The sequence below is a fragment of the Trachemys scripta genome, chromosome 12, assembly GCF_013100865.1.
Source record: "Trachemys scripta elegans isolate TJP31775 chromosome 12, CAS_Tse_1.0, whole genome shotgun sequence".
Lineage (NCBI taxonomy): Eukaryota > Metazoa > Chordata > Testudines > Emydidae > Trachemys > Trachemys scripta.
The window spans coordinates 2,262,743-2,285,415 of record NC_048309.1 but is presented as its reverse complement, the minus strand read 5'-3'; the positions used below and the strand labels follow the sequence as shown (position 1 = coordinate 2,285,415).

The window sequence follows — 22,673 nt, the reverse complement described above, 5'->3', positions numbered from 1 at the left end:
GTAGACATACCCACAGATAACAGGAGAACTAGTGAAATGATAACATCACAAGGGACAGAAAACTGAGCAATGGAGAGGGGAAGGGATTTTAAATCACACTTTGAAAAACTCTGTTTTGTCTGATTTTGTTAACACCTATTTAACATCCATGCCAAATGAGTATTTTGGATAAAGGATGCATGGGTGCAAAGGAGGGATGAGAGAGACAAATTTGCCCCCAGATTTTTACTATCCAGGGGGGCCAGGACAGTCCCCTCCTCCCCTAAATGGCACCCCTGAGGACAGGCCTGTGAATGTAAAAAGTTGCTATGTTGAGATATGGATTGTGCTGATTTGCTGAAGCAACAGGGAACTCCCCAGGGGCTCTCACTGTAGGGCCAAATTCATCCCTAGCAGAACTCCTCTGAAGTCAGTCAGTCAAACGCCATGTGTGCACAGATATGAGTGTGCCCAAAATAGAACTCTGTTTAACAGGACCTTTGTTTTAACGAAGTCTATGGTGACCCCTGAAGTAATACTGGAGAAGAAAGCCAGTAGCTTTAAAGGAGACACACTGTACCTAATATAACCCTTTCAAATCCAGCCAGTTTAAAACGCTGATTGGCATTCTCTTCGCTGCATTCTGGGATGAGGGACCCAGAGAGCAGCCTGTTCACCCCTTGAGTGTACCCTTAGCAAGGCCAGCTAGTCTGTAACTGGCCGGCATTTCTTCCTCATTGTGCTTTAGGGTTGAGGAGCAAGAGCCTTTTCTGAATCCCGTGGCTGGCTCCTCCTGTCTTCTGAGCCCCAGAGATAAATGGAGTTGTGCTGTATGCAGTAAATTCCACTTGGATGCATCTCCTTGGGACCAAAAAAAAATGTGCTTCCTTTCGAAATTGCCAGTATAGTGAATGGAGCCTAGAAATGCCATCCTGCTGCCAAATGATTCAAAACGTTTAACATCATGAATATTGTACCAGAGTGCATAATTCAATGTACACCCATCTGTGAGACTCACAACATGGGTATTGATAGAACAGGCATCACAGAAACTTGGTGGAACAATGATAATCAATGGGACATGGTAATACCTGGGTGCAAAATATATAGGAATGACAAAGTAGGTCATGCTGGTGGGGGAGTGGCATTATATGCAAAATAAAGGATAAAGGCAAATATAGTAAAAATCTTAAAAGAATCAAGCAGTATAATAGAATCTCTACGGTAGAAATTCCACACTTGACTAGTAAGAGTATAGGAGAAGAATATACTACGGACCACCTAACTCGATGACGACAGTGACCGTAACATGCTCAGGGAGAACAGAGAGACTAGAAAACCCAATAATAATGGGAGATTATCCCCAACTATCCCCATGTTGACTGGGAACATGTCACCTCAGGATGGGATGCAAAAATAACATTGCTAGACACCATTAATGACTGCTTCTTGGAGCAGCTAGTCTTGGAACCCACAAGGGGAGAGACAATTCTTGATTTAGTCCTAATTGGTGCACAGGATCTAGTCTAAGAGGTGCATGTAGCCAGATTGCTCGGTAATAGCAACCATAATGTAATTAAATATAACATACTTGTAGGGAGGAAAATGCCAAAGAAACCCACCCTTGCCCCCTATCTGACTCCCCTCCCCGCTTCTTGCCCCCTGATGGCCCACCTGGGACTCCTGCCCCATCCAACACCCCCCCCCGCCCCTGACTGCCCCCCGCTGCCCTAGCCAACTGGTTTTTGAATGTTATAATTCTTGACGTCTGATTTGTGTCCATTTATTCTTTTGCATAGAGAGTGTCTGGTTTGGCTAATGTACATGACAGAGGGGCACTGCTGGCACATGATGGCATATATCACATTGGTAGATGTGCAGGTGAATGAGCCTCTGATAGTTTGGCTGATGTGATTAGGTCCTATGATGGTGTCCCTTGAATAAATATGTGGACAGAGTTGGCAACAGGCTTTGTTGCAAGGATAGGTTCCTGGGTTAGTGTTTTTGTTGTGTGGTTGCTGGTGAGTATTTGCTTCAGGTTGGGGGGGCTGTCTGTAAGCGAGGACTGGCCTGTCTCCCAAGATCTGTGAGAGTGAGGGATCGTCCTTCCGGATAGGTTGTAGATCCTTGATGATGCGCTGGAGAGGTTTTAGTTGGGGGCTGAAGGCTAGTCGTGTTCTGTTACTTTCTTTGTTGGGCCTGTCCTGTAGTAGGTGACTTCTGGGTACTCCCCACCTTAACTGATTACTCTCATTATAGTTAGTATGGCAACACCCATTTTTTCATGTCCTCTGTGTATATATATCATCCTACTGTATTTTCCACTGCATGCATCCGATGAAGTGGGTTTTAGCCCATGAAGGCTTATGCTCAAATAAATTTGTTAGTCTCTAAGGTGCCACAAGTACTCCTTGTTCTTTTTGCAAGACATAAGTAGTAATTCTTCCTCTCTACTCAGCACAGATAAGACCTCAACTGGAGTATTTTGTCTAGTTCTGGGCACCACACTTTGGGAAAGATGTGGAAAAATTGGAGAAAGTCCAGAGGAGAGCAACAAAAACAGTTAAAGGTGTAGAAAACATGACCGATGAGGAAAGGTTGAAAAAATTGGCTTTGTGTAGTCTGGAGAGAGAAGATTGAGGGAGCACATGATGATAGCTTTCAGGTACATAAAAGGTTGTTATAAGGAGGAGGGTGATAAATTGTTCTCCTTAACCATTGAGGACAGGAAAAGAAATAATGGGCTTGAATTACAGCAAGAGAGATTTAGGTTAGCATTAGACGTTAGGAAAAACTTCCTAACTGTAAGGATAGTTAAGCACTGGAACAAATGACCTAGGGAGGTTGTGGAATCTCCATCACTGGAGCTTTTAAGAGCAGGTTAGACAAACACCTGTTAGGGATGGTCTAGATAATACTTAGTTCTGTCTCAGTGCAGAGGACTGAAGTAGATGACCTATCAAGGTCCCTTCCAAGCCTACATTTCTATGATTGAGCAACAAAATGGCAGATGAAATTCAATGTTGATAAATGCAAAATACTGCACACTGGAAAACATAATCCCAACTATACATACAGAATGATGGCATCTAAATGAGCTGTTACCGCTCAAAAAAGAGATCTTGGAGTCCTTGTGGATAGTTCTCTGAAAACATCTGCTCAGTGTGCAGTGGCCATCAAAAGAGCTAATAAAATGTTAGGAACCATTAGGAAAGGGATAAATAAGAAGACAGAAAATGTCGTAGTGCCAGAATATAAATCTATGGTACACCTACGCCTTGAATACTGCGTGCAGATCTGGTCACCCCATCTCAAAAAAAAAGGAAATTGGAAAAAATACTGAGAAGGACAACAACAAATATTAGGGGTATGGAACAGCTTCCTTATGAACAGAAATTAAAAAGACTGGGACTGTTCAGCTTAGAAAAGAAACAGCTAAGGGGGGATATGATAGCGGTCTATAAAATTATGAATGGTGTGAAGAGAGTGAATAAGGAAGTGTTAGTTACCCCTTAGGTAACCCAAACACAAGCGCCAGGGGTCACCCAGTGAAATGAATAGGCAGCAGGTTTAAAACAAACATAAAGTAGGACTTCTTCACATAACACACAGTCAAACTGTGCAACTTGTTGCCAGGGGACATTGTGAAGACCAAAAGAATAACTGGGTTAAAAAGAATTAGGTACGTTCATGGAGGACATGATGACAAGGGATGGGGGTCACTCGATACATTGCCCTGTTCTGATCATTCTCTGAAGCATCTGGCACTGGCCGCTGTAGGAAGACAGGATACTGGGCTAGGTCTGATGCAGTATGGCCAGTCTCAGGGTCTTAACAGGACAGTTACTTTGCTCTGCACAGCAGGTCTGGTAGGAGGGGACAAGACAGTTTGTCTCACTCTGCAGATCAGGCCTATCAATAAGAGTGGGTTTATAAGTAGTGAATGGGAGGCAATTATGCAAACTAACAATTTAATTACAGCCATGAGGATAACAGCTAGTGATTATGCAAGTCTACAAATGTTAATTTGGGTTAATCAGCAACAAGAAACCTTATATTAAGCTTATATTTTGTGCCCACAACCTCAATTATCATTGGAAATAATCTGAATACAATAAATTAGAATATATTAAAAGAATGTGGCCACAAAAATTATACCGACAACTGGAATGAAGTAGTTTGTGGGTGACCTCAAAACTCACAAGTAAAAATAAACTTTGTGTTACTCCTCATGTCACTCTGTGCTCTTGAAAGGACCTAGATCTTGCAGTCTCAGATAGCCCGTGTGTGTTGCAGTTGTGTTTGGGGTGGGGGGTAATTCTGGTCCCAGGGTTGAGCTCTTGTGGGGCTGGTGATAGAACTTTCTTAGTGGGTGGTCCATCAGAGCCAGCTTCAGGCCGCTTTTAATGTGCAATGCAAACCTGGTGATCTTCAAGCTCATTCTCTCCTGTAGCTTGTTGTAGGTTGCTCGCATCTCTCATGATGGACTGTTGCTGTATCCCCTTTCTCATTAAATGCTATTGTGACACACACAGACTCCAGATAGAGCTTAAATCAAAAACACATGGTGTGTTACTGTATTTCTGCAATTGTGTGATTAACTTTTTATTTGGTCCCATTCTGCCCACTAAGCCATCTCCCCTTAGACTACGTCTAACATCTGAGTTACTTTCAGAGAGCCACCATTGAAAGAAAAGAGGGGGAAAAGTCTCTGCCACTTTACTTCTTTTCCCACAAATGTGCAGCAGGAAAAATGGAAACTTAAACGTAGAGAGATGATCTATTGTCTTGGCTCAGTGGCAGTTTGAAGCTAGAAACACTTGTTTTATCACACTGGAGAACTGGGATTCCAGGAGTTCCAAGGGTGTAAAGCAACTTGTTTCTATCCTCGGCCTATCTTCCTCAGGCCATGAAGGATTGGATCTTAAAATCGTGTCACTCTGGATTTATAGAAAATAGCTTCATTTTTAGAGGTTTTTAAAATTTAACTTTACTGTCACTCCATGGCCTGTAGCTAGTAACTAAGGCAACCTGGCTTTAAACACAGACAGATGTGAAAAATAGTCCCAATAAAAACTTATTAAACTACTTACAAAATCTAAGGTAGCTGTTGTCTAAAATGTGGAATAACAAAACCCATGATGGTATGTGGTGATGTAAAGGTTTTAGTGCCTCTCCTTTGTAATGGCTGTAAAACTGATGGCATTTCCACTCATGAATCCCATCAAAACCCTTCTATCACCACACACCATCAAGTATTTGCTTTTTATAGCTTCAGCCTTTTTAAACACAATATGGAAAAGCACTGACTTATTCTTCTGAACTGGAATTGTGTGGGGTTTTGGCTGACTTTTTATATAATTAATATTAATATTATAGCTCCTTTCATCCAAGGAGCTCAAAGTGCTTTACAAAACGTTAAGCCTCACAATATGCCTGCATAAATATATGGACCAGTTCACCCACCACTCAAATAGCAGCATTTAAGTTCCTGATTCTGAGATCCTTGGCCTCTCAGGATTCGGTCCAAGCAGCACAACACAGCAGTTCAGGACAGGAAGTGAAATAGGATACAATTACCTATGTGAAACTGCAGGGAGAACTTAGTTACCTGAGTAGGAATCTGTCCAAGAATGGGGTTGACACTCTTATTCTTACAGAAGTTAAATGACGTTAAGTGGCCAGAACCCTGGTTTTGTCTTTCACCCAAAAGACAGCCCTTCAAATAGATCCATGGTAGGGCTCCTAGGTGTTCAGGTAACACAAATTAATAATAATAAATGCTGTACCAGTGCCACAATATGGTGTTACTGACCAATGCCTTCTGTTGAGTCTCCTGTTTTTAACTTTGTACAGCACCCAGAATGCCAACTGGGTGCTTAATAAATAAATGATGAATCAGGGTGCGCAACAGATGCTTCCATAATTACCTTTTAGAGAACAGCATCTGTTCCTGAAGGGAATGCTAACTGCTGTGTGTGAGAGTTGCCAACAACTGTAAAAAGGGCAGCCACCTGGATCTTCTGTTAGCCACCATGGTGCTACAGAAATAAGATTTCTTTCAGTAACCACTTGTTCCCAGCTGGAGGCGAGTGAGAAAACTTAAGAACAACGCGGCTAACACCTCCCTTCTCTTTATGCTGCAGGTTGCCAGGTCACAAGGGAAAGGCATTTTTCTGTTCCGAAAACTCAAGGATGTCATTGACTGGAGGAAGGTGAAACGTGTACTTTCTCTTCTCACACCACAAATTTTTTTTTGGGAAGGTCCACCTAGAGCAGAGGTCACCAAAGTGTGGGGCGCGTCCCCCTACGGGGAGGTGGAGGACCATCCAGGGGAGCGTGGCAGGGCCCAGGCCAGTTCCCACGTGGGCGGGGAGGGAGTGCAACCAGTCCCTCCCTGCTCCCAGCTCTGCTCCAGTCCAGCCCCCAGCCGCATCCCTGGCTCCCAGCCCCGCATGCCCGTGGCCCCAGTCCCAGCCTTGGCCGGCGGTTGTTCCTGGCCCAGGGCCAAGGCTGGGAGTGGAGCACCTGGCCGTGGGCCCGGCTGCTGGCCCCCACTGCAGCCCGTCTGTGGCTCCACTCCTGCCCCCGACCCACCCCCAGCTGCGGCCCCAGCCTCGGCTCCCTTACCCCTGTCTGTGTCCCCCAGCCATGGTCCCGCTTCTGGCCCCAGCTCAGGGGGACAGGGGTAAGAGGGGGGTGTGACCCTCAAAAGTTTGGGGACCGCTGACCTAGAGCTTTGGTCTTCCAACTGTAACTTTATCTACGTACCTTTACTAGTCACTGTCCCCATCTACAGCTTTCACATGTAATACTTATCACCACCCACCAGGATTATAACAGATTTTCTCATTGTCCAACAAAACAAAAGGTGGGATGTTTTGTCGTTGATCTGAAATCTAAAACTGGGACGGATTGACTGGAGAATCCTGTGAGTGCTTGTGATTTGATTTTTCTCCTCGTTCAGTCTTGTCCACGGAGAAGAAATAACTTGTTTTATTTTGCAGGATGGGGTCCGTACAGATGATCAGAAAGATGAAACTCAAGTAGAGAATTATGTAGCTCAGTGCTATATTGAAAACCCATATTTAATAGGAGGTAAGATGCTTGTTTCAGTCTGTATCTGCCTGACATGTGGAGAGAGACACTCTACCTATGATGTTCCTGTCACATAGGGAGGGAGATCCCCAGATCACCTGTCTAATGAAGGTTAAGACTTTATATGGTCAGTTCTTGCCTGAAATTAGCTATTTATGGATTTAAATGTGAATCGTAGAATGCTGCACACAGTCAGTGCTGCTGGTGTGGTAGTTTAGTGATCCTGCCCCAAAAGATTTTGAGAATACAGAGGTGATCCGATGAACAAAAATTAGACCTAATACAAGCCACACACATTAAAGATAAGTCCAGCCCCACTGTCATATGGTAGCAGGTTCTTCTCTTGTCTTCATACAACCAGGCACCAAAACGTTTTAGTGCAAACCTTTTGTTGTTTTGGTGCAAGTCTGTATGTGGCCACTTATTTTGGATCAAGAGCATCCTACTGATTTAAATTGTCTTAATCCGAAATTCACGTCCATTCACAGATTTGTACCAAAACAACAAAAGGTGTGACTTAAAACCCATCTAGTTATTTTGGTGCATGGCTGTGTGTAGATAAATTCTAATTTGGGTTTTTGTAACACTAGGTATGACTTAGCACAAATTTCACTATGTTATATTGCTATATATTTCTCTTTGATTCGCAGGTCGAAAGTTTGACTTGAGAGTTTATGTTCTAGTGATGTCTGTAAGTGCAGAAGTCCATTTTATTTTTATTGCAGTGACTGGGTTGGATTTTCTTGCTATTCACCCTCAGTTTCTCTCTCCCCTTTCCCTCAGTACATCCCGCTGAAGGCCTGGTTATACCGGGACGGCTTTGCTCGCTTCTCCAACACACGCTTCACTCTAAGTAGCATAGATGATCATTGTATCCTGACCTCTGCTTGTGTGTTACAGGGCAGTTGCTAAGTAATGGAATCTACCATTTTAGTATTTTGGGAGGTTGGGGGTGAAGAAGGGATCCAGAAGAACAAAGCTCGGCTGTTCTCAGTGGTGGCAGATGACAGAACAAGGAGCAATGGTCTCAAGTTGCAGTGGGGGAGGTCCAGGTTGGATATTAGGAAACACTATTTCACTAGGAGGGTGGTGAAGCACTGGAATGCGTTACCTAGGGAGGTGGTAGAGTCTCCTTCCTTGGAGGTTTTTAAGGCCCGGCTTGACAAAGCCCTGGTTGGGATGATTTAGTTGGGAATTGGTCCTGCTTTGAGCAGGGGGCTGGACTAGATGACCTCCTGAGGTCCCTTCCAACCCTAATATTCTATGATTCTAAGTACCCTTATCTCTAAGCTCCTGACTTCTGGATACTTACAGAATTCTCATCCTCTCCTTTTGTTTCTCACTGGCTGTTCTGCTGTCATCTTGTTTTGCTCTCACCTTCTGTCTTTGGAATACTGGTGTCAGTGGATCTCCAGAAACGTCAGTCAGCTAGGGCCAAACGTGGGAGATCAGTCCCACTTCCGTAGTACAGGTGCACTTATTGCAGCCTGCTTTTTTCATGGATTCATGGAGTTTAAGGCCAGAAGGGTCATCTAGTCTGGCCTCCTGGATATCACAGCTAGGTCTTCGTGTCTGTCATGGAGGTCACGGATTCCGTGACTTTCCACAACCTCTGTGACATCTGCAGCGGCCAGTGTGGCTGACTCCAGGGCCGCCCAAGCAGCTGGCTCCGGGGCCAGCTGCTCGGGTGGCCCCAGGGAAAGCTACACCGGCCACTGCTGGAGCGGCTCTGAAGCCAGCCATTCGGGCAGCCCCGCAGCTAGCCGCACCAGCCGCTGCTGTAGTGGCCAAGGGGCCAACACACCAGCTGCTGCTCGGGCAGCTCCAGGCAGCTGGCCCTGGGAACTTGAGCAGCGGTCCCGGGGGCGGCCAGAACAGCCGCTGCTCAGCGGTCCCGGAGGTAGCCACTGCTCAGAGACCCCTGCTGCTGGTGCTGCTGCCCCCCCCAGTAGCAGCTCCCCAGGCACCTGCCACCAGTAGTGACCCGCACCCCCAAGATTTAGTCAGGGGTAGTTATAGTTTAAGTCATAGACAGGTCACGGGCCGTGAATTTTTGTTTATTGCCCATGACCTGTCTATGACTTTTATTAAAAATACCCATGACTAAATCGTAGCCTTAATCACAGCCCATTACATTTCACCTAGTTACCCCAGGATTAAGCCCAATAACTTGTGTTTAACGAAAACATAATTTGTATTTGGCTAAAATTAAGCGTATTCTTCCAGAAAGGCATCCAGTCTTGACTTGAAGACATCAAGAGAGAGAATCCACCACTTTCCTTAATAAAATATTTAGTAACTTGCTCATTCTTGCTCAGTGTGATCAAAAGGTGGGTTGCTTTAATGAGGCAATCCAGAGTGGGTCTCCAAGATTCTTGGGCACCAGTGCTCTGCACGGAGGTTAGGTTGCATTCCCAGGAGAAGAGCTTCCATGTCAGTCCATCACAAGAGCCAGTCGGGGCTAAAACTTGCTCTGGGCTTTGCTACTAGTTGTTCCAGATTTCCATTTTTATCTGTATTTATTTTCTCTTAATTTTTCACCAAGATGTCTCCCTGCAGTGGTGGGTATAAGCTCCACAATTAGGGAAGGGAGGAGAGATTCATTGGCATAAGGAGCACAGGAGACTGGCTTAGGACCCAAATTCAATTTCTAATTATTTAGAGCGTCATTTTCTGTCTCCATGATCCTTACCTCCTCCCCCTGCCAGATGTGCATCTCACCAATGTAGCAGTGCAGAAGACTGCACCTGACTATGATCCAGAGAAGGTGAGTGAAAACCTACTGGCTATTTCAGTTGACCCAGCCTGTGTCCAAGCGTACACACTGTGGTGCGTAGTTCAGGGAGTGCAAGCAAGCAGCTGTTCTGGCCTCGTTGTTCCAGCTACTGTGCAGTGTATATGGCAGGTTGGTAGTCCTTGAGGATGTGCTGTATGGACGCTCTGCCTTGGCTGTCCTCTGATACCCAGTGTATGTGCTCATTGATGGATGTTTTAGGAGATCCAGTGAGTGGGAGCTGTGCTCTAACTGTTCCATTACAAGTGTGCACTACTTTGCGGTGTTGAGCATTCTGACCCCACAAATAATTCATTTTTGGATAATGCTTGTCAGAGACCCAGACTTGTAGTGCTTAGCATTCACTGCTATTACCACAGCTATAAGCTGAGCGTAGCATCTTCAGAGGTCATCTGTGATTGCTGCCCCCCTTTTCTGAGGGACCTGCAGTCGGAACAAAGAAAAAATCTTAAACAAATGAGATCAGCTTTAAATATTCTTTGTGAATCGGAGATACTTAAAAGTTCATAGAAACAAAGCTTTGCATTGAACTTTCCATGTTTTATGCTTCTCCTCTAAATCTCTAGCCTAATATTTCTTGGTCCTTTGGAAAGGGAAGTCCTAGATGTGTGTCTTGTGAAACTCTGATGGAAAGAGAAGGTGGGATGATGATCACTATTAGGATACCACTCCAGTCTTGAGATTAAGTGTTGGTTTTACTCCACTTTCCAAGCAGAGACTGCAGTTTCTCTCTAGACTAAGGTTAAATTATTCCTTTCCAAGATGCACTGAGAGGAGTAACATCTGATTCTGGATGTTTGGCTTCTTATCAAAGCCCTGGCTGGGATGATTTAGTTGGGAATTGGTCCTGCTTTGAGCAGGGGGTTGGACTAGATGACCTCTTGAGGTCCCTTCCAACTCTGATATTCTATGATTCTATCCAGAATTGTCCTTTGACTGTAGAGAATATTGAGCGTGATTATTTCAGGTAGGCAAGGAAATGCATGGTCAGATATGTAGGAACAGCATGTTACAGTTGTCGTTGTATGTGTTAGGGCTGCAAGTGGATGATTCAGCGGTTCCGACAGTACCTGACTGCCAAGCACGGGGCAGAAGTGGTGGAGACTCTTTTTGCAGAAATGGACAACATTTTCATCAAGAGCCTACAGAGTGTTCAGAAAGTGATCATCAGCGACAAACACTGTTTTGAACTGTATGGATACGACATCCTGATAGACCAGGATCTCAAGCCGTAAGGATGTTAGTGAGCATACAGGTGGCATACAGTAAATGGAAGGCTGCCTAAACAACTTAGCAATGGCCAGTGAAGGGAGGCTCACTGGAAACCCACTGCTACTAACTCCTCCAGTAACTATGTATTCCAGCAGCACCCCCATGAACACTGAGATTCAGCCAAGCACCAGTAGTAGACGGATAGGACTAGATAATAAGTACACTTGCCATAACCTCAAAAGTAATTATGTGAAGTGTTGGCTAAGAGGCAGCCTTCATTACAGAGTTTTAGACCGTGGTGGGGTACTTCTCCTGTTGAAGACTATGGGAAACAGACTCCCCAGGAATCTAAGAGATTGTAACAAGAAATCATACATTCAAATTTGGTTCAACTTAGATTTTTATAAAAAGAAACTCTCACAATGTGACTACTAGAAACAATTTAATTGTTTTTTAAATATACATCAATTAAAATGTGCTTTTAGACATATAAACCTCCTTCTGCAGTGTTTGCAACTAAAATATTGCAACACTGGGAACCTGACAGTAGAACAGGCTTTCACTGCAGAAGTAAACAAAGAGCAGCAAAAGCAACAAGATTCGATTTTTAAGATTTTCAGTTTTAATCACATAAAGAGCTATTAGTAACATTGATAAGGAACTTTGTATAACATATGATTTAAGTTGAAAGTGCCATTTTAAGCGTCCTCTCTTTTCTTCCTCTTCCTCCCTCTAACAATGTGTAGTAGCTGGCGTTCCAACCCTCAATGGCTTGTCAGCATCAGGCTGATGTCTCTGCAGTGCCACTGGGGACGGCTTTATTTAAAGTGAGCTAATAAACACTGCTCAACAGTGGTCTCGGGTAACAACCCAAATTTGTACAAGCTAGTCTGCTGTAGTCGTAGCTTCAAACCAAACTACTGCTTCTGCAGTGACAATCTGCACAGAACGAGCTTGTGTAACTTCCACTGATGAAGGAACAAATCAAGTTGAGGTGAACTTGACTGAATCACTGTGATGTAACTATAGTACTACAGTTTGCCACTGTCATCTGAGCAACTTATTGGGTACTTCCCAATCCAGGTAGTCATATAGCAGTTTGTTAGGAAACTACTTCCAAGGTACATTCACCTCCCTGCACTGAGGAAAGGGTTCAGACATACCCTGTGATTTAATGGGGCGGGCGTTGTTTCATCTAGCCTTTAGTTTTACTTGTATACTTTTTAGGGTGCTGGAGAGGCTCTCTCTTTAGTACAGTTGAGCTCAGAATGTTCTTTGACTGTGTATAGGAATGATGTTTGGGGTTAGATTTCCTATCACTTCACTCCCTCCTTCCTGCTCTCCAGCAGTGCCATGAGGTTTCCATAGATAGGCATTTCTGTTAGGGGAACAGATTGGTTAGCTGTCTGCTTCCCTCTAATTCACTGCTGTTCTCTTTACAGCTGGCTTCTTGAGGTTAATGCTTCTCCCTCCCTCACTGCCAGTAGTCAGGAGGACTATGAGCTCAAGTGTCGCCTTCTCAAGGACACATTGCATATTGTGGACATGGAGGGCAGGTGGGTGAAAAAACAAGTGTACTGCTCTCCATGAGTCTTACCAAAGTGTGTGAAATGTATCTGAGCTAGTCCTCTGGCTTCTGCAGGCAAACCATCGTACTCAAGGCTACAGGTCTGTCATGCTGGCCTTTGCCTCTCCCACTTGGTGCTACTGCCCTGTGACATAACCTAAACCACTGAGAGCACTCTCCCAGTGGCCTTTTCTCAGGGCCACAGATGAAGGTGGTGTGAGAGCTGGGTCTTGAACTGGAATTCCTGGCTCCTAGTCTATTGCTCAGACCACACATCTCTCCTTTCAAGCCTCGTGTCCAGCCTCCTGTCCCAGGATGACTGTGCAATTGTGCTAACCCAAGATATTAATAGTAAATAGCTGCCCATTGCAGCTCTCAGCTGTTTGGTTTTCTCCCTGATCTGCACAGATTTCCAGCCAATGTGCAGACAGTGGATCAGATAGCTACACAGCCATTACTCATGTACTTTAACACCTTGTATTTGACATTGCAGGCTGACAGGGAAGGAGAAGCGTATTGGGGGCTTTGACCTGATGTGGAATGATGGTCCAGTCAGTAGAGCAGAAGGGAATGTGGATACACCAGTAAACGGAAGCTTCATGGCAAACACACATTTAGGTACTTCACTCATACGCAGATGGCAGGGCATCTCACTCGAGGTCTTTAACTGTTTAGATATCAACATACTTTTCCCTCAAGAGTAAAAGGACCGGGTGTGAATGATCACACAGTGCTAGCAGAGTGTAGTACTCATGGGAGGGGGTGAATATTTTCCAGTTTTGGTGTCAGTGATCAAACTATAGGAGTGTTAAAAGCTGATGTGGAGGCAGTAGTTAGATTTTTGGAACTCCCTACCGCGAGAGCCAGCACAGGTATTCTTCACCTGCCAGTTCCTTTTAAAAACTATTCCCAAAGGTCCATAATACAATTGTGACAACTGTTGATTGTGCACATTTCTAATGTTGGTTGCATATTCTTGTTTAGTAGCCTGTAGTAATGCCCAATTCAATCAGGCAGAAAGCACCTATTGCAGGTTTTCACATAGCACTAAGTAGTTAAATATGCCTTCAGTATTTTCTCTGGCTGTAGCTTCATGCTAACTGATTGGAGCACAGCTTTGTCCGAAAGCAGGCGATTCTCTCTCCTCGTCACCCTTTGGGGGGACTAAGTCATCTGTCACTTTGTTCATGCTTTCGTTTCAGGCTACAACAATGACAGGAAAAAACAGCTGAAGCAGCTCTTCAAATCTCTTCCTACCCAGCAGAAAGTTCAATGCTGACCCAGAGCATGCGGCAAGAGAAGTCACTGAGGATTGAGCTCTTTTGCTCCCTCTTCCTCATCTTGTAGAGCTGCAGTTCTCATTTGTCTCTGGACAGTTTCGCTGCCTCAGCATAAGACTGCTGGCCATTTCTTGGTTCCTTAGGCTTTTCCCTGCGTGGGAATCTTAGTTTTCATAAGCCAGAGCAACAATAGACGTGGGTTGGCTTTTAACTTGGACATGATGCAATCAGGTATTTTGGTGATGGTCCGTTGTGGCTGACCAGTTCTTCGGTAAAGAATTCATCTGTTTTGTTCCACAGTGCAGGCTGTAGCAAGGCTGTCAACTGGCTACCACGTACGACTATAGATCAGCTGTACACGCCACATTGCAGACAAAAAGCACTCCTATCCATCACTGACTCTGTATACGTTGCAATGGATATGAATAAAATATGTAATGCCTCGGTGCTGGTAGAAATCCAGAAGAAGTGCTGCTTCACTGGTCCTCAATTTGAGGTTATTGACATGAGTAGTTTTCCTTTAAAGTGTAAGCTCTAAAAGGGGCTCTACAGACTCTGCTCACTCAAACAGAAGCTTTTCAGAAAGGTGGGCATTTGAGCCTCATGCTGCTACTACTATAGAAACACGGCCCATCGTAAGGCCTGTTGCCATGATACAGTAACAATAACCTTCCCGTTCTATTTTATGAAGGCACTGAGAGTGGCTCCACTATGCTGGTTACATGTTATAATGAAGGGATTTAGTACCTTTGAGCTAGGAAAAGTAACTTTACCACCCTCTTACAGAAGAGAGAATTTTCTGGAAAGCTACAGTGAGGCTATTCACTAATGGGAACCATTTTTAACTGCTAAATCTGTAATTTAAGCCTTAAGCCTACAGTGCATAGCCTTGCTTTTAGCAGTTGGAAGTTTATGTGGATGTAGCTCTAAATCCTATACATTAGCTAGTTAAATACAGCCAACTTTAAAAAAAAGCACTCAAGCAAAGCTGATAGATTTACCAAAACAGCCCGTCTTAAGGAGAGTGGAACAGGCCTATTCTGGTGCAAACCCACTCCTCCTGAGCTCTATTCAAATTTTATATTTGTGCAAAACTGAACAAAACACAGTGCATATTGGTGTGTATGTGCCTGCCTAGCTGTCTGGGAGATTGGCTGAGAGCTAACAATTACAGTTGTTCTGTTTAAAGTTTAAACACCTGGTGCTCAAAGCTGTTCACCCAATCCAGCAGGAGGCTGAGTGCTAGACAAAGATGAAGGGTCAGCTACAGTTCTCTGTGCTGAGAGTACAAAAATCTGCCAAAACAGATGCAGTTGTTTCACTGGCTTGCTAGCTATGCCTACTCCCCAGCCCTCAAATTGAAACCAGTGTTTTAAACTAAAATCCCCCACCCAAAACCACGTTCACTAATCTAGGGCACACTTTCAAGCAATGCAAACACTAAAAATGAAAAAAGAATGAAAGTGATTCTGCTAGGCCCCAAACTCCCTTTGCTGTATTCAGAGGGAATCAAGTTACAGCCGTATCTCTGACTTTTTCCAAATTAAATAGCACTAACCAGACAAAACACACCTACCACTGGCCGCACTAGGGAAGCGATGAAATATGAAGGAGAGCTGCTCATGGTGGAATCACCTTCATTCTTTTCCTTTGGTTTTTGCATTAACTGAGAAGGTGTGTGTTTTGTAGAGGATATTAATATATGATTAATATTTACTAAACTTTACCTGAGCTAGTGTGGGGAAGAAAACCTTCATTTCTAGAGAGAGGACAGCAGGCTTTTCTTGTCACTGTATGCTCCTCTTCCCCAGGCCCATGCACAAACATAAGCAGTCATATTTACCATTTCATTAGCGCAATTAGGAGCAAAGGAATTACTAGACAGGGGATTTATCTAGTCCGCTATCCTGCTGCCAGCAGCAGCTGCTTCCAACTGCTTTACAGAAAGGTTCAAGAAAACCTGCTGTAGGCAGTTACGGGATAATCTACCCCCAGGGAAGTTTCCTCCTAATTCCCCATCGTACACAGCTCCTCCATCTCCAGTCCAAATACACCTCTATCTCGTTATAGCGCTGTCCTTGGGAGCCAAAAAGTCTTACTGCGTTATAGGTGAAACCATTATACTGAACTTGCTTTGATCCGCCGGAGTGCGCAGCCCCGCTGCCCCGGAGCACTGCTTTACCGCGTTGTATCCAAATTTGTGTTATATTGGGTCGTGTTATATCGAGGTAACGCGGTAGTTAGAATTTGTCTGAAACACGAGGGTGTAATTTTTTAAACACTACTATAGCTCTGGCGAGTCTTGTTATCCACCAGTGTTTAATCCTTTTTTGAATCCTGCTGTTAGCCTCAATGGTATATTGTAGCAATGGGTTCCATGGGCTAATTGTGTGAAAAGTATTTCCTCCTTTATATCAGTTTTGAATTAATCATTTATCAATTTCATTGAATAGCCCCTTGTTCTTGTATTGAGACAGGATGAGTAGAGACACCTAATCTCTCTTCTCTAGACCATTCATTGGTTTGCATACTTCTGTCCCCTTCCCTAATGCAAACAATCCCACTTCTTCCAAATCTCTTCTTACAAGTTTAGACATAGGATACTAGCTCAGAAGTACACCCTTCAGATTAGCAGGCACTCAAGTATCTACTGTACGCTTAAAAAAAAAACCCAGGAATTTTCCTAAGTGTACAGTTTAATTGATTCACAATTCTTCCACCACCACAAGCTTACACAACTCAAAGTTTCTTTCTTTATTCTTTGAAGACACTATGGATTCACAGTTCTTTTCCTCCTACTCCTTTTCCTGCCAATAGAATGCACTAGCTGTGGAGCGAAGTTACAGAAGTTCATACATAAAAGAGATGCAGTTAGGAATGTCCTGCTCCTCTGATTCTAATAATCCCACTCCCACCCCAGGGATGGCAGGCTGTCAAATAACTAAAAGGGCCAGTGTTCTAGCACTTGTCTCTGCAAATTGCAGTGTCTAATCCACGACCGACACTGGAGCCGAATGATTCCTACAGTGAAAAGATTTCAGAAGCCAAATGCTTCTTAGGAAATGTACCACTCCAGAGAGTAAATATGTCTTCACAAGAAATCTGGAGATTGTCCACAGATTTTGCACTGTGAGTGACCGTCTGAATGCACCTTATCAGCAACGTTGAAGTCGCCACAATGGTCTAGTTTCGTCCTTCCAGTATCTGATTGATTACTCTCATTTCCTCATGGGTCATGGAGTTCAAGTTAAATCCTTTCAGCTCAGGTTTACCTGAGGAAGAACAGGCAGGAAATAAAGCTATTGTTAAAAAGCATTCTCACTGGCGCCTGGTGAAAGAGTTCTCTAAACAACTGCCAGTACAAGTAGTCTGGAGAAGACCCTGCTGTATCTGGCTGCAGATTTGTTCCCATAGTCATCACTGACTGAACTACCAGCCACTGGAAACAACTAACAACACCTTAGTGGTGCACAGTGAGGTCTGCAACAGAACAGTCCCAGGGACAAGCCCATAAAACTAGGCAAATATGGGGCTTTTACTGTAAAGAGAATGGAGGGGAGTTATTCTCCAAATATAGTTCATGTATTTTTGGACCTCTTCCCTCCACCCCTCACCTGATTTGTGCTCCCAATCAAATGTTTCCTGACCCTTTTCAAATACCTTGAGCTTCAAAGAGACGGTTGACCTTCACTCTCAGCTCTTTCCGAAGTTGGTTTATTTCCTCGTCCAAGTGCTCCTGATCTGAGAAGATAGTGATCAGATGGTGATAATGAAGCATCCTGGAGTACAGCGAGTTAAGGAACATCAACTCTGAGTGAAGGGGAACTCTTCCTTGGATTCTCACTCGCACTGAACTTGCTGCATTTGTTTTGTCATATAGAAAAAAGTAGGTATACAGTTCTCTTTCTACGAATATGCTCCTGCCAGATATTCCCTTCCAGCTAAGTATAATGAATGGTGAGAGGAACAAGGTTCTGGAGCCCAAACAAGCTCATTTGTAACTGCATTACAACCGGTCAGAAAAGATAGGCCATGCCAATACTGGGAACCAAACCAGAGGTTTCTTAAAAGTAACCATAAGCTATCTGGGGGAGGTACTGTCTTTTGTTTGGGTGGGAATGTACAGTAACTAATGATCAGGGCCTCTGGGCACTCCACAATACAAACAGTTAATACTTCTAAACCCACCCACTTTCATTGATTTTAAGGACAGAAGGGCCCATTATGCTTTTCCAGGCTGACCTCCTGCATACTAGACTCCTGGGGGGACTCTGCACCAAAAAATTCAAATGCAATATAATCACACCAGTTTCAATTGTTTTGGTAATTTATTCAAACTACAATACAGAAAAAAAGTCACAATAACTATTTTGGGGGAGGGATAGCTCAGTGGTTTGAGCGTTGGCCTGCTAAACCCAGGGTTGTGAGTTCAATCCTTAAGGGGGCCACTTGGGGATCCGGGACAAAATCAGTACTTGGTCCTGCTAGTGAAGGCAGGGGGCTGGACTCGATGACCTTTCAAGGTCCCTTCCAGTTCTAGGAGATGGGATATCTCCATTAATTTCATTTCACAATTTCATTTCATATTCAGCATTTCCTAAACACATGAAAATTGAGTTGCAAACACTTGGTAACCAATACCCTGCATTCCAGTAATAATCCTGGATTTTCATTTAAATTACATGACAGAACAGCAAACAGGGAAAAAAAAGTAGAATGTTATTTTAAATTGCTCAGACTTTCACACATGAAAGTCATACAGTTTTGCTAATCATTGTCCTGGACCTGGCTGGGTACTTTGGGGAGTGCTTGATTCTGATTGTCCTGACATTTTATTGACTGCTTGGTAAATGTTTTATTTGCCCTCAAAGTCTTTTTTTCTTTAATTGGTAAGTAAAATAAATCCTGAGCTGTAAGCTAACCCCTTTGTGCCACTTTGGCACAGGAAAAAAAGTGAGAAAGCGCATAGATCTTCCTAGCGGAGGATTCCCTTCCTGCCATTTATAAGAAGACTCCTTTACATCACTCTGGCAATGTAGGGGCCTTAAAACTTTCACAGGTTTTAATGCTCCGGGGGAATTGATGGAAAATGGGAACAGTTAACTAAAAAGAACAATAGGCATGCTGCTACATTTCTGCCTTAGAGAATGAGATAAATTAACCATCAACAGCAATTTTACTACACAGTCAGGGGGCTACATTTGTGCCTCAGAGAATAAGATCAATTAACTCAGGCAGGCTGCTTCATTTGTGCCTCTAGCCTGCCTCCTGCATAATAAAAAGCCTGACCCTTACACACCAGGGAGCTGCAAGTCACGAGAGAGGGACAGAGTCTCTCTCTCTCTCGGCACACAGGTACACGCAGCGCCCCCCCCCCGGACAGTGATTACGCAGGCACGCCCGCCCAAATCTCTGAGGCTGCTCCAGACACGCTGGAACAGATGTACTGCCTGGGCTGCTGGGGACGAGGCACATGTCCCCTGGCAGATTTTTTTTGTGTTTTTCTGCGGGGGGCAGGGGGGAGAGACAGAAAAATGCAGACCATATGAATCCTGCGCCCCTGCATGAGTGCAGAATCCCCCCAGGAGTACAGGCCAGAACATTTCACCCAGTTGTATTGAGTCCAGTTTTAAAATGTGCCATCTTTCAATTTCATTGAATGCCCCTTTGTTCCTCGTTTTATAGAGGCAAGTTGAATACAAGTTCCCAATCTACCTTTCTCACCCTTCCTTTCCTCTCTACCAAGGCGGGGAATAAACTTGTCTTCCTTTCATAGCAGAGATTTTCTGGTCTCTCATCTCGGAAGCCCCTCTAATTCTGGTGCATTCCCTTTGATATGGGGTGGCCCAGACCGCACACAGTCTCAAAGGGAAGGTGCCCCATTGATTTGTAGAATGGTATTCAGAGATTTTCCGTATTATTCTCCAGCCCATTCCTTTGGCATCCTAGGACTGTTTGCCTTCCTCACAGTTGCTGCACAGGACTTGTAGAACAATAGCCAGTGATGGCCAGGTTTTCTTCCTGAGCGGTGACAGGTAATTACACCCCAGTGAAATGTATGATGGGTTCAAATGATTCCCTCTAACGTGTATTTATCACTGAATTCCATCTGCCATTTTGCTGCCCATTTGCCTAGCTTGGCTGGGTCCCTCTGAAGTTCCTCATCAGCACTCCTCCCTCACTGCTTTGACCTAATTTGTTCCTGGACAATTTATACCCACCTCTTAAAATATTAATTTAGCTTTTTGCATTTAATCGCCTAATTCCTTAGTCAAGAGTGTAAAGGTTGCACTGTTAAACCCTCAGCACAACATGGACAGAGGCCACCTCACTTCACAGCCAAGTTAAGCGCCTCTTCCTCTGAACTGCGTTCAAGGAAAGTTGTGCAGCACTTTGGAAAGTGCATGCAGGGTACCTGGCTCACAAAGCAGGCTGACATGAGGTAAAGCACTGAACTGGGTGTCTGGAAACTTCAGTTCTACTCCTTGCTCTGCCACTGACAAGCTACTTCCCTTCTCACTGCCTCAACTTCCCAATCTGTAAAACACAGGTACTGGTACTTAACCTTCTCTCTAAAGCACTCTGAGGCCTAGGGCTGAGACGTGCTATCTAGGAGCTAAGCTTCCAAGCAGTGGTGAGAATAAAAGCTCTGTATGTAAAAGCTCTAAGTCAGTAAAGACAGACTGGCTCAGCAACCAAATTAGCGCAAGTCCCATACTTCTGACACAAGACACCTGTGTATGTGTCCAAGCGTGTGCAAAAAAACCTTGTTCGATACTGGCTGACGCTTGAGAGTTTACAAGCAGGTTTTAGAAATCTGGCATCTGGCTTACCTTTCTGAATCATTTCCTTAGTCTGTGATTTTGGAAGCTGAATAAACATGTTTCCAAAGCAAACCATTGCTTTCTCTGAAAACAGAAAGACAGCCTGGTTAGATATTTTCATAATGAAACATACTCTTCTGCATCCTGCTGGGTACAAAATAAATGCAAAATCCACCCAGCAGGCTAGCTTTTGTAGACCGCTCTGTGCGCCACAACAGTCTGCAGCATCGCTTAGGTGTGTGTCTAAGAGCAATTAAGCAAGATTCAGTCTCATGGAACCTGTGCAAGAGTGAGTCAGTCACCACAAACATTCTGCCCGTTCAGTCCAGAGTAGAAAGATACACATTTGGTTTCCAAAAATCCTTCCTTTGCTTCAACACTCTGAAACAATACAATATTTACTACGGAGCTCAGGTAAAGACAGCCATTTTACCATGCAGTTCTACTCTGAGAAGTGACTAAAGATGGCATCGTTCCATGTTTATTGACTGTAATTTCCTAATCCAATCTGCTCAGTTTATAAATTATAAATTTTCTTCTAACTACCAGCTTTTTAAAACGAAATTGGGATGTTTGTGTCAAAGCTGGGTTCTTTCACCATTCCAGTAAAGATTCTGCCATCAGGTCTTAGTTATTCTGTTGCTGAAGTGCAGAGCAGAACAGTTCCCAGCTCATGTTCTCATAGCTGTGTTAGCCCACAGTGATAGCAAGAGTAAATATTTATGTTAGTCCACAAAGTAGGCAAACCTGACTGAGTCCCCAGTAGGTGCAGATCAGCTGAGAAACGAAGGTACAATTTTGCACATTTACTTTTCATAGTACAAAGTAGCTTTAATTTTCTACTAGGTCAAGCACCGTAATTGATCTTTCACCAAATCTACCTCCACTCTGAGGCACAAACTTGCACAATTACATCCGCAGCTGCAACTGTGTGTTTAATCTGCATGTGCCGTTTTGGAAATGTGGCCCTCCATCACTTTGCAGGCAGGGTGTGTCGATTAGAAAGAGAATACAGCAACTTTGTGTCAGGCGTGTCAGAGAGCTGAAAGTTTCACAGATGTGAATAGCAGCGCTAACACTGGATCCCTCACCAGAAGGGTCCGGGTCCTTCTGCAAAGCCCTGAGAGCTTCTCGGTTCTGATTCCGCTTTAGATCCAGGTCCACAATCTGGAAAAGAAACAAACATTCAGATTTCTCCGGCCTAAGATGAAATCATAACTGTTATGAGCTGGGTGAAGCCTTGTTTTGGGTTGAGTTAAAATCCCACTGAGAGCCACAGGTCTGGACTCACCCTGCAATTAACATAACCGCAAGTGTAAGTCCCTGCCTAGGACAAAGAGCGTGAATCCACTGGGACTTTCTAGTTGGGCATTGTTTTGGGGAGGAGTGTGGGATGAGCAGGTTAGACAAACACCGGTCAGGGATGGTCACTCTAGATTGTGGAAGCAGAGAAAGAACTGTCATGCATTGCATCCCCTTCCTGTCAGTTCTTCCTCTGCTTCCGCAAGATCAAGGGTCAGCAACCTTTCAGAAGTGGTGTGCCGAGTCTTCATTTATTCACTCTAATTTAAGGTTTCGCGGTCCAGTAATACATTAACGTTTTAGAAAGTCTCTTTCTATAAGTCTAAGAACAGATAGAACTTAGAGAATTTTTTCACTTCAAGGTCCCAGAAGCAAAGACAAAGGTTTTCATCTCCAGGCCAAAAGACCAAAAACATCAAGACACTTGATCACGGCCTTGAATAGACCAAGAGACTACCTACACTTGACCAGAGCTCGGCGAGCCGGGAAAAATATAGAACTAAACTATTGTTGTCCGTAGTAAAAAAGATTTTTAAAATGTTTAAGAAGCATTGAAAATGAAATTAAAATGCAGAGCCCCCCGGACCGGTGGCCAGGACCCGGGCAGTGTGCGTGCC

At 44.1% G+C, this 22,673-nt stretch overlaps 2 protein-coding genes across 2 annotated transcripts in view; one reads left to right on the top strand and one right to left on the bottom strand.

Annotated features, from left to right (window-relative positions):
* The window catches only part of TTLL9 (tubulin tyrosine ligase like 9), a gene marked incomplete in the record, with an annotated part of 22,173 nt that extends 5,573 nt beyond the window's left edge, over positions 1-16,600 (top strand). Inside the window, 9 exon segments of the mRNA XM_034787275.1 lie at positions 6,126-6,194; positions 6,987-7,077; positions 7,728-7,768; positions 7,861-7,948; positions 9,786-9,844; positions 10,906-11,102; positions 12,526-12,639; positions 13,144-13,268; positions 13,853-16,600. Of these exon segments, the coding sequence (XP_034643166.1) occupies positions 6,126-6,194; positions 6,987-7,077; positions 7,728-7,768; positions 7,861-7,948; positions 9,786-9,844; positions 10,906-11,102; positions 12,526-12,639; positions 13,144-13,268; positions 13,853-13,929 (861 nt within the window).
* A 10-nt stretch (positions 16,601-16,610) lies between these two features.
* On the bottom strand, positions 16,611-22,059 carry PDRG1 (p53 and DNA damage regulated 1). The gene is made up of 5 exons (XM_034787593.1): positions 22,046-22,059; positions 21,846-21,955; positions 20,764-20,838; positions 17,591-17,671; positions 16,611-17,202 (listed from the first exon to the last, which is right to left on the bottom strand). The coding sequence occupies exons 1-5, from the start codon at positions 22,057-22,059 to the stop codon at positions 17,114-17,116; spliced, it is 369 nt and encodes a 122-aa protein (XP_034643484.1). The 3' UTR covers positions 16,611-17,113.
* Between the last annotated feature and the right edge of the window lie 614 nt (positions 22,060-22,673).

Bases quoted from the DNA above. Each gene is read 5' to 3' on its own strand.
- PDRG1 (XM_034787593.1), bottom strand. The intron at 20,839-21,845 runs GTGAGGGATCCA...TTCTGTTTTCAG, and splicing joins GAAGGACCCGGACCCTTCTG to AGAAAGCAATGGTTTGCTTT. The intron at 17,672-20,763 runs GTAAGCCAGATG...CTATCTTCTCAG, and splicing joins TAAGGAAATGATTCAGAAAG to ATCAGGAGCACTTGGACGAG.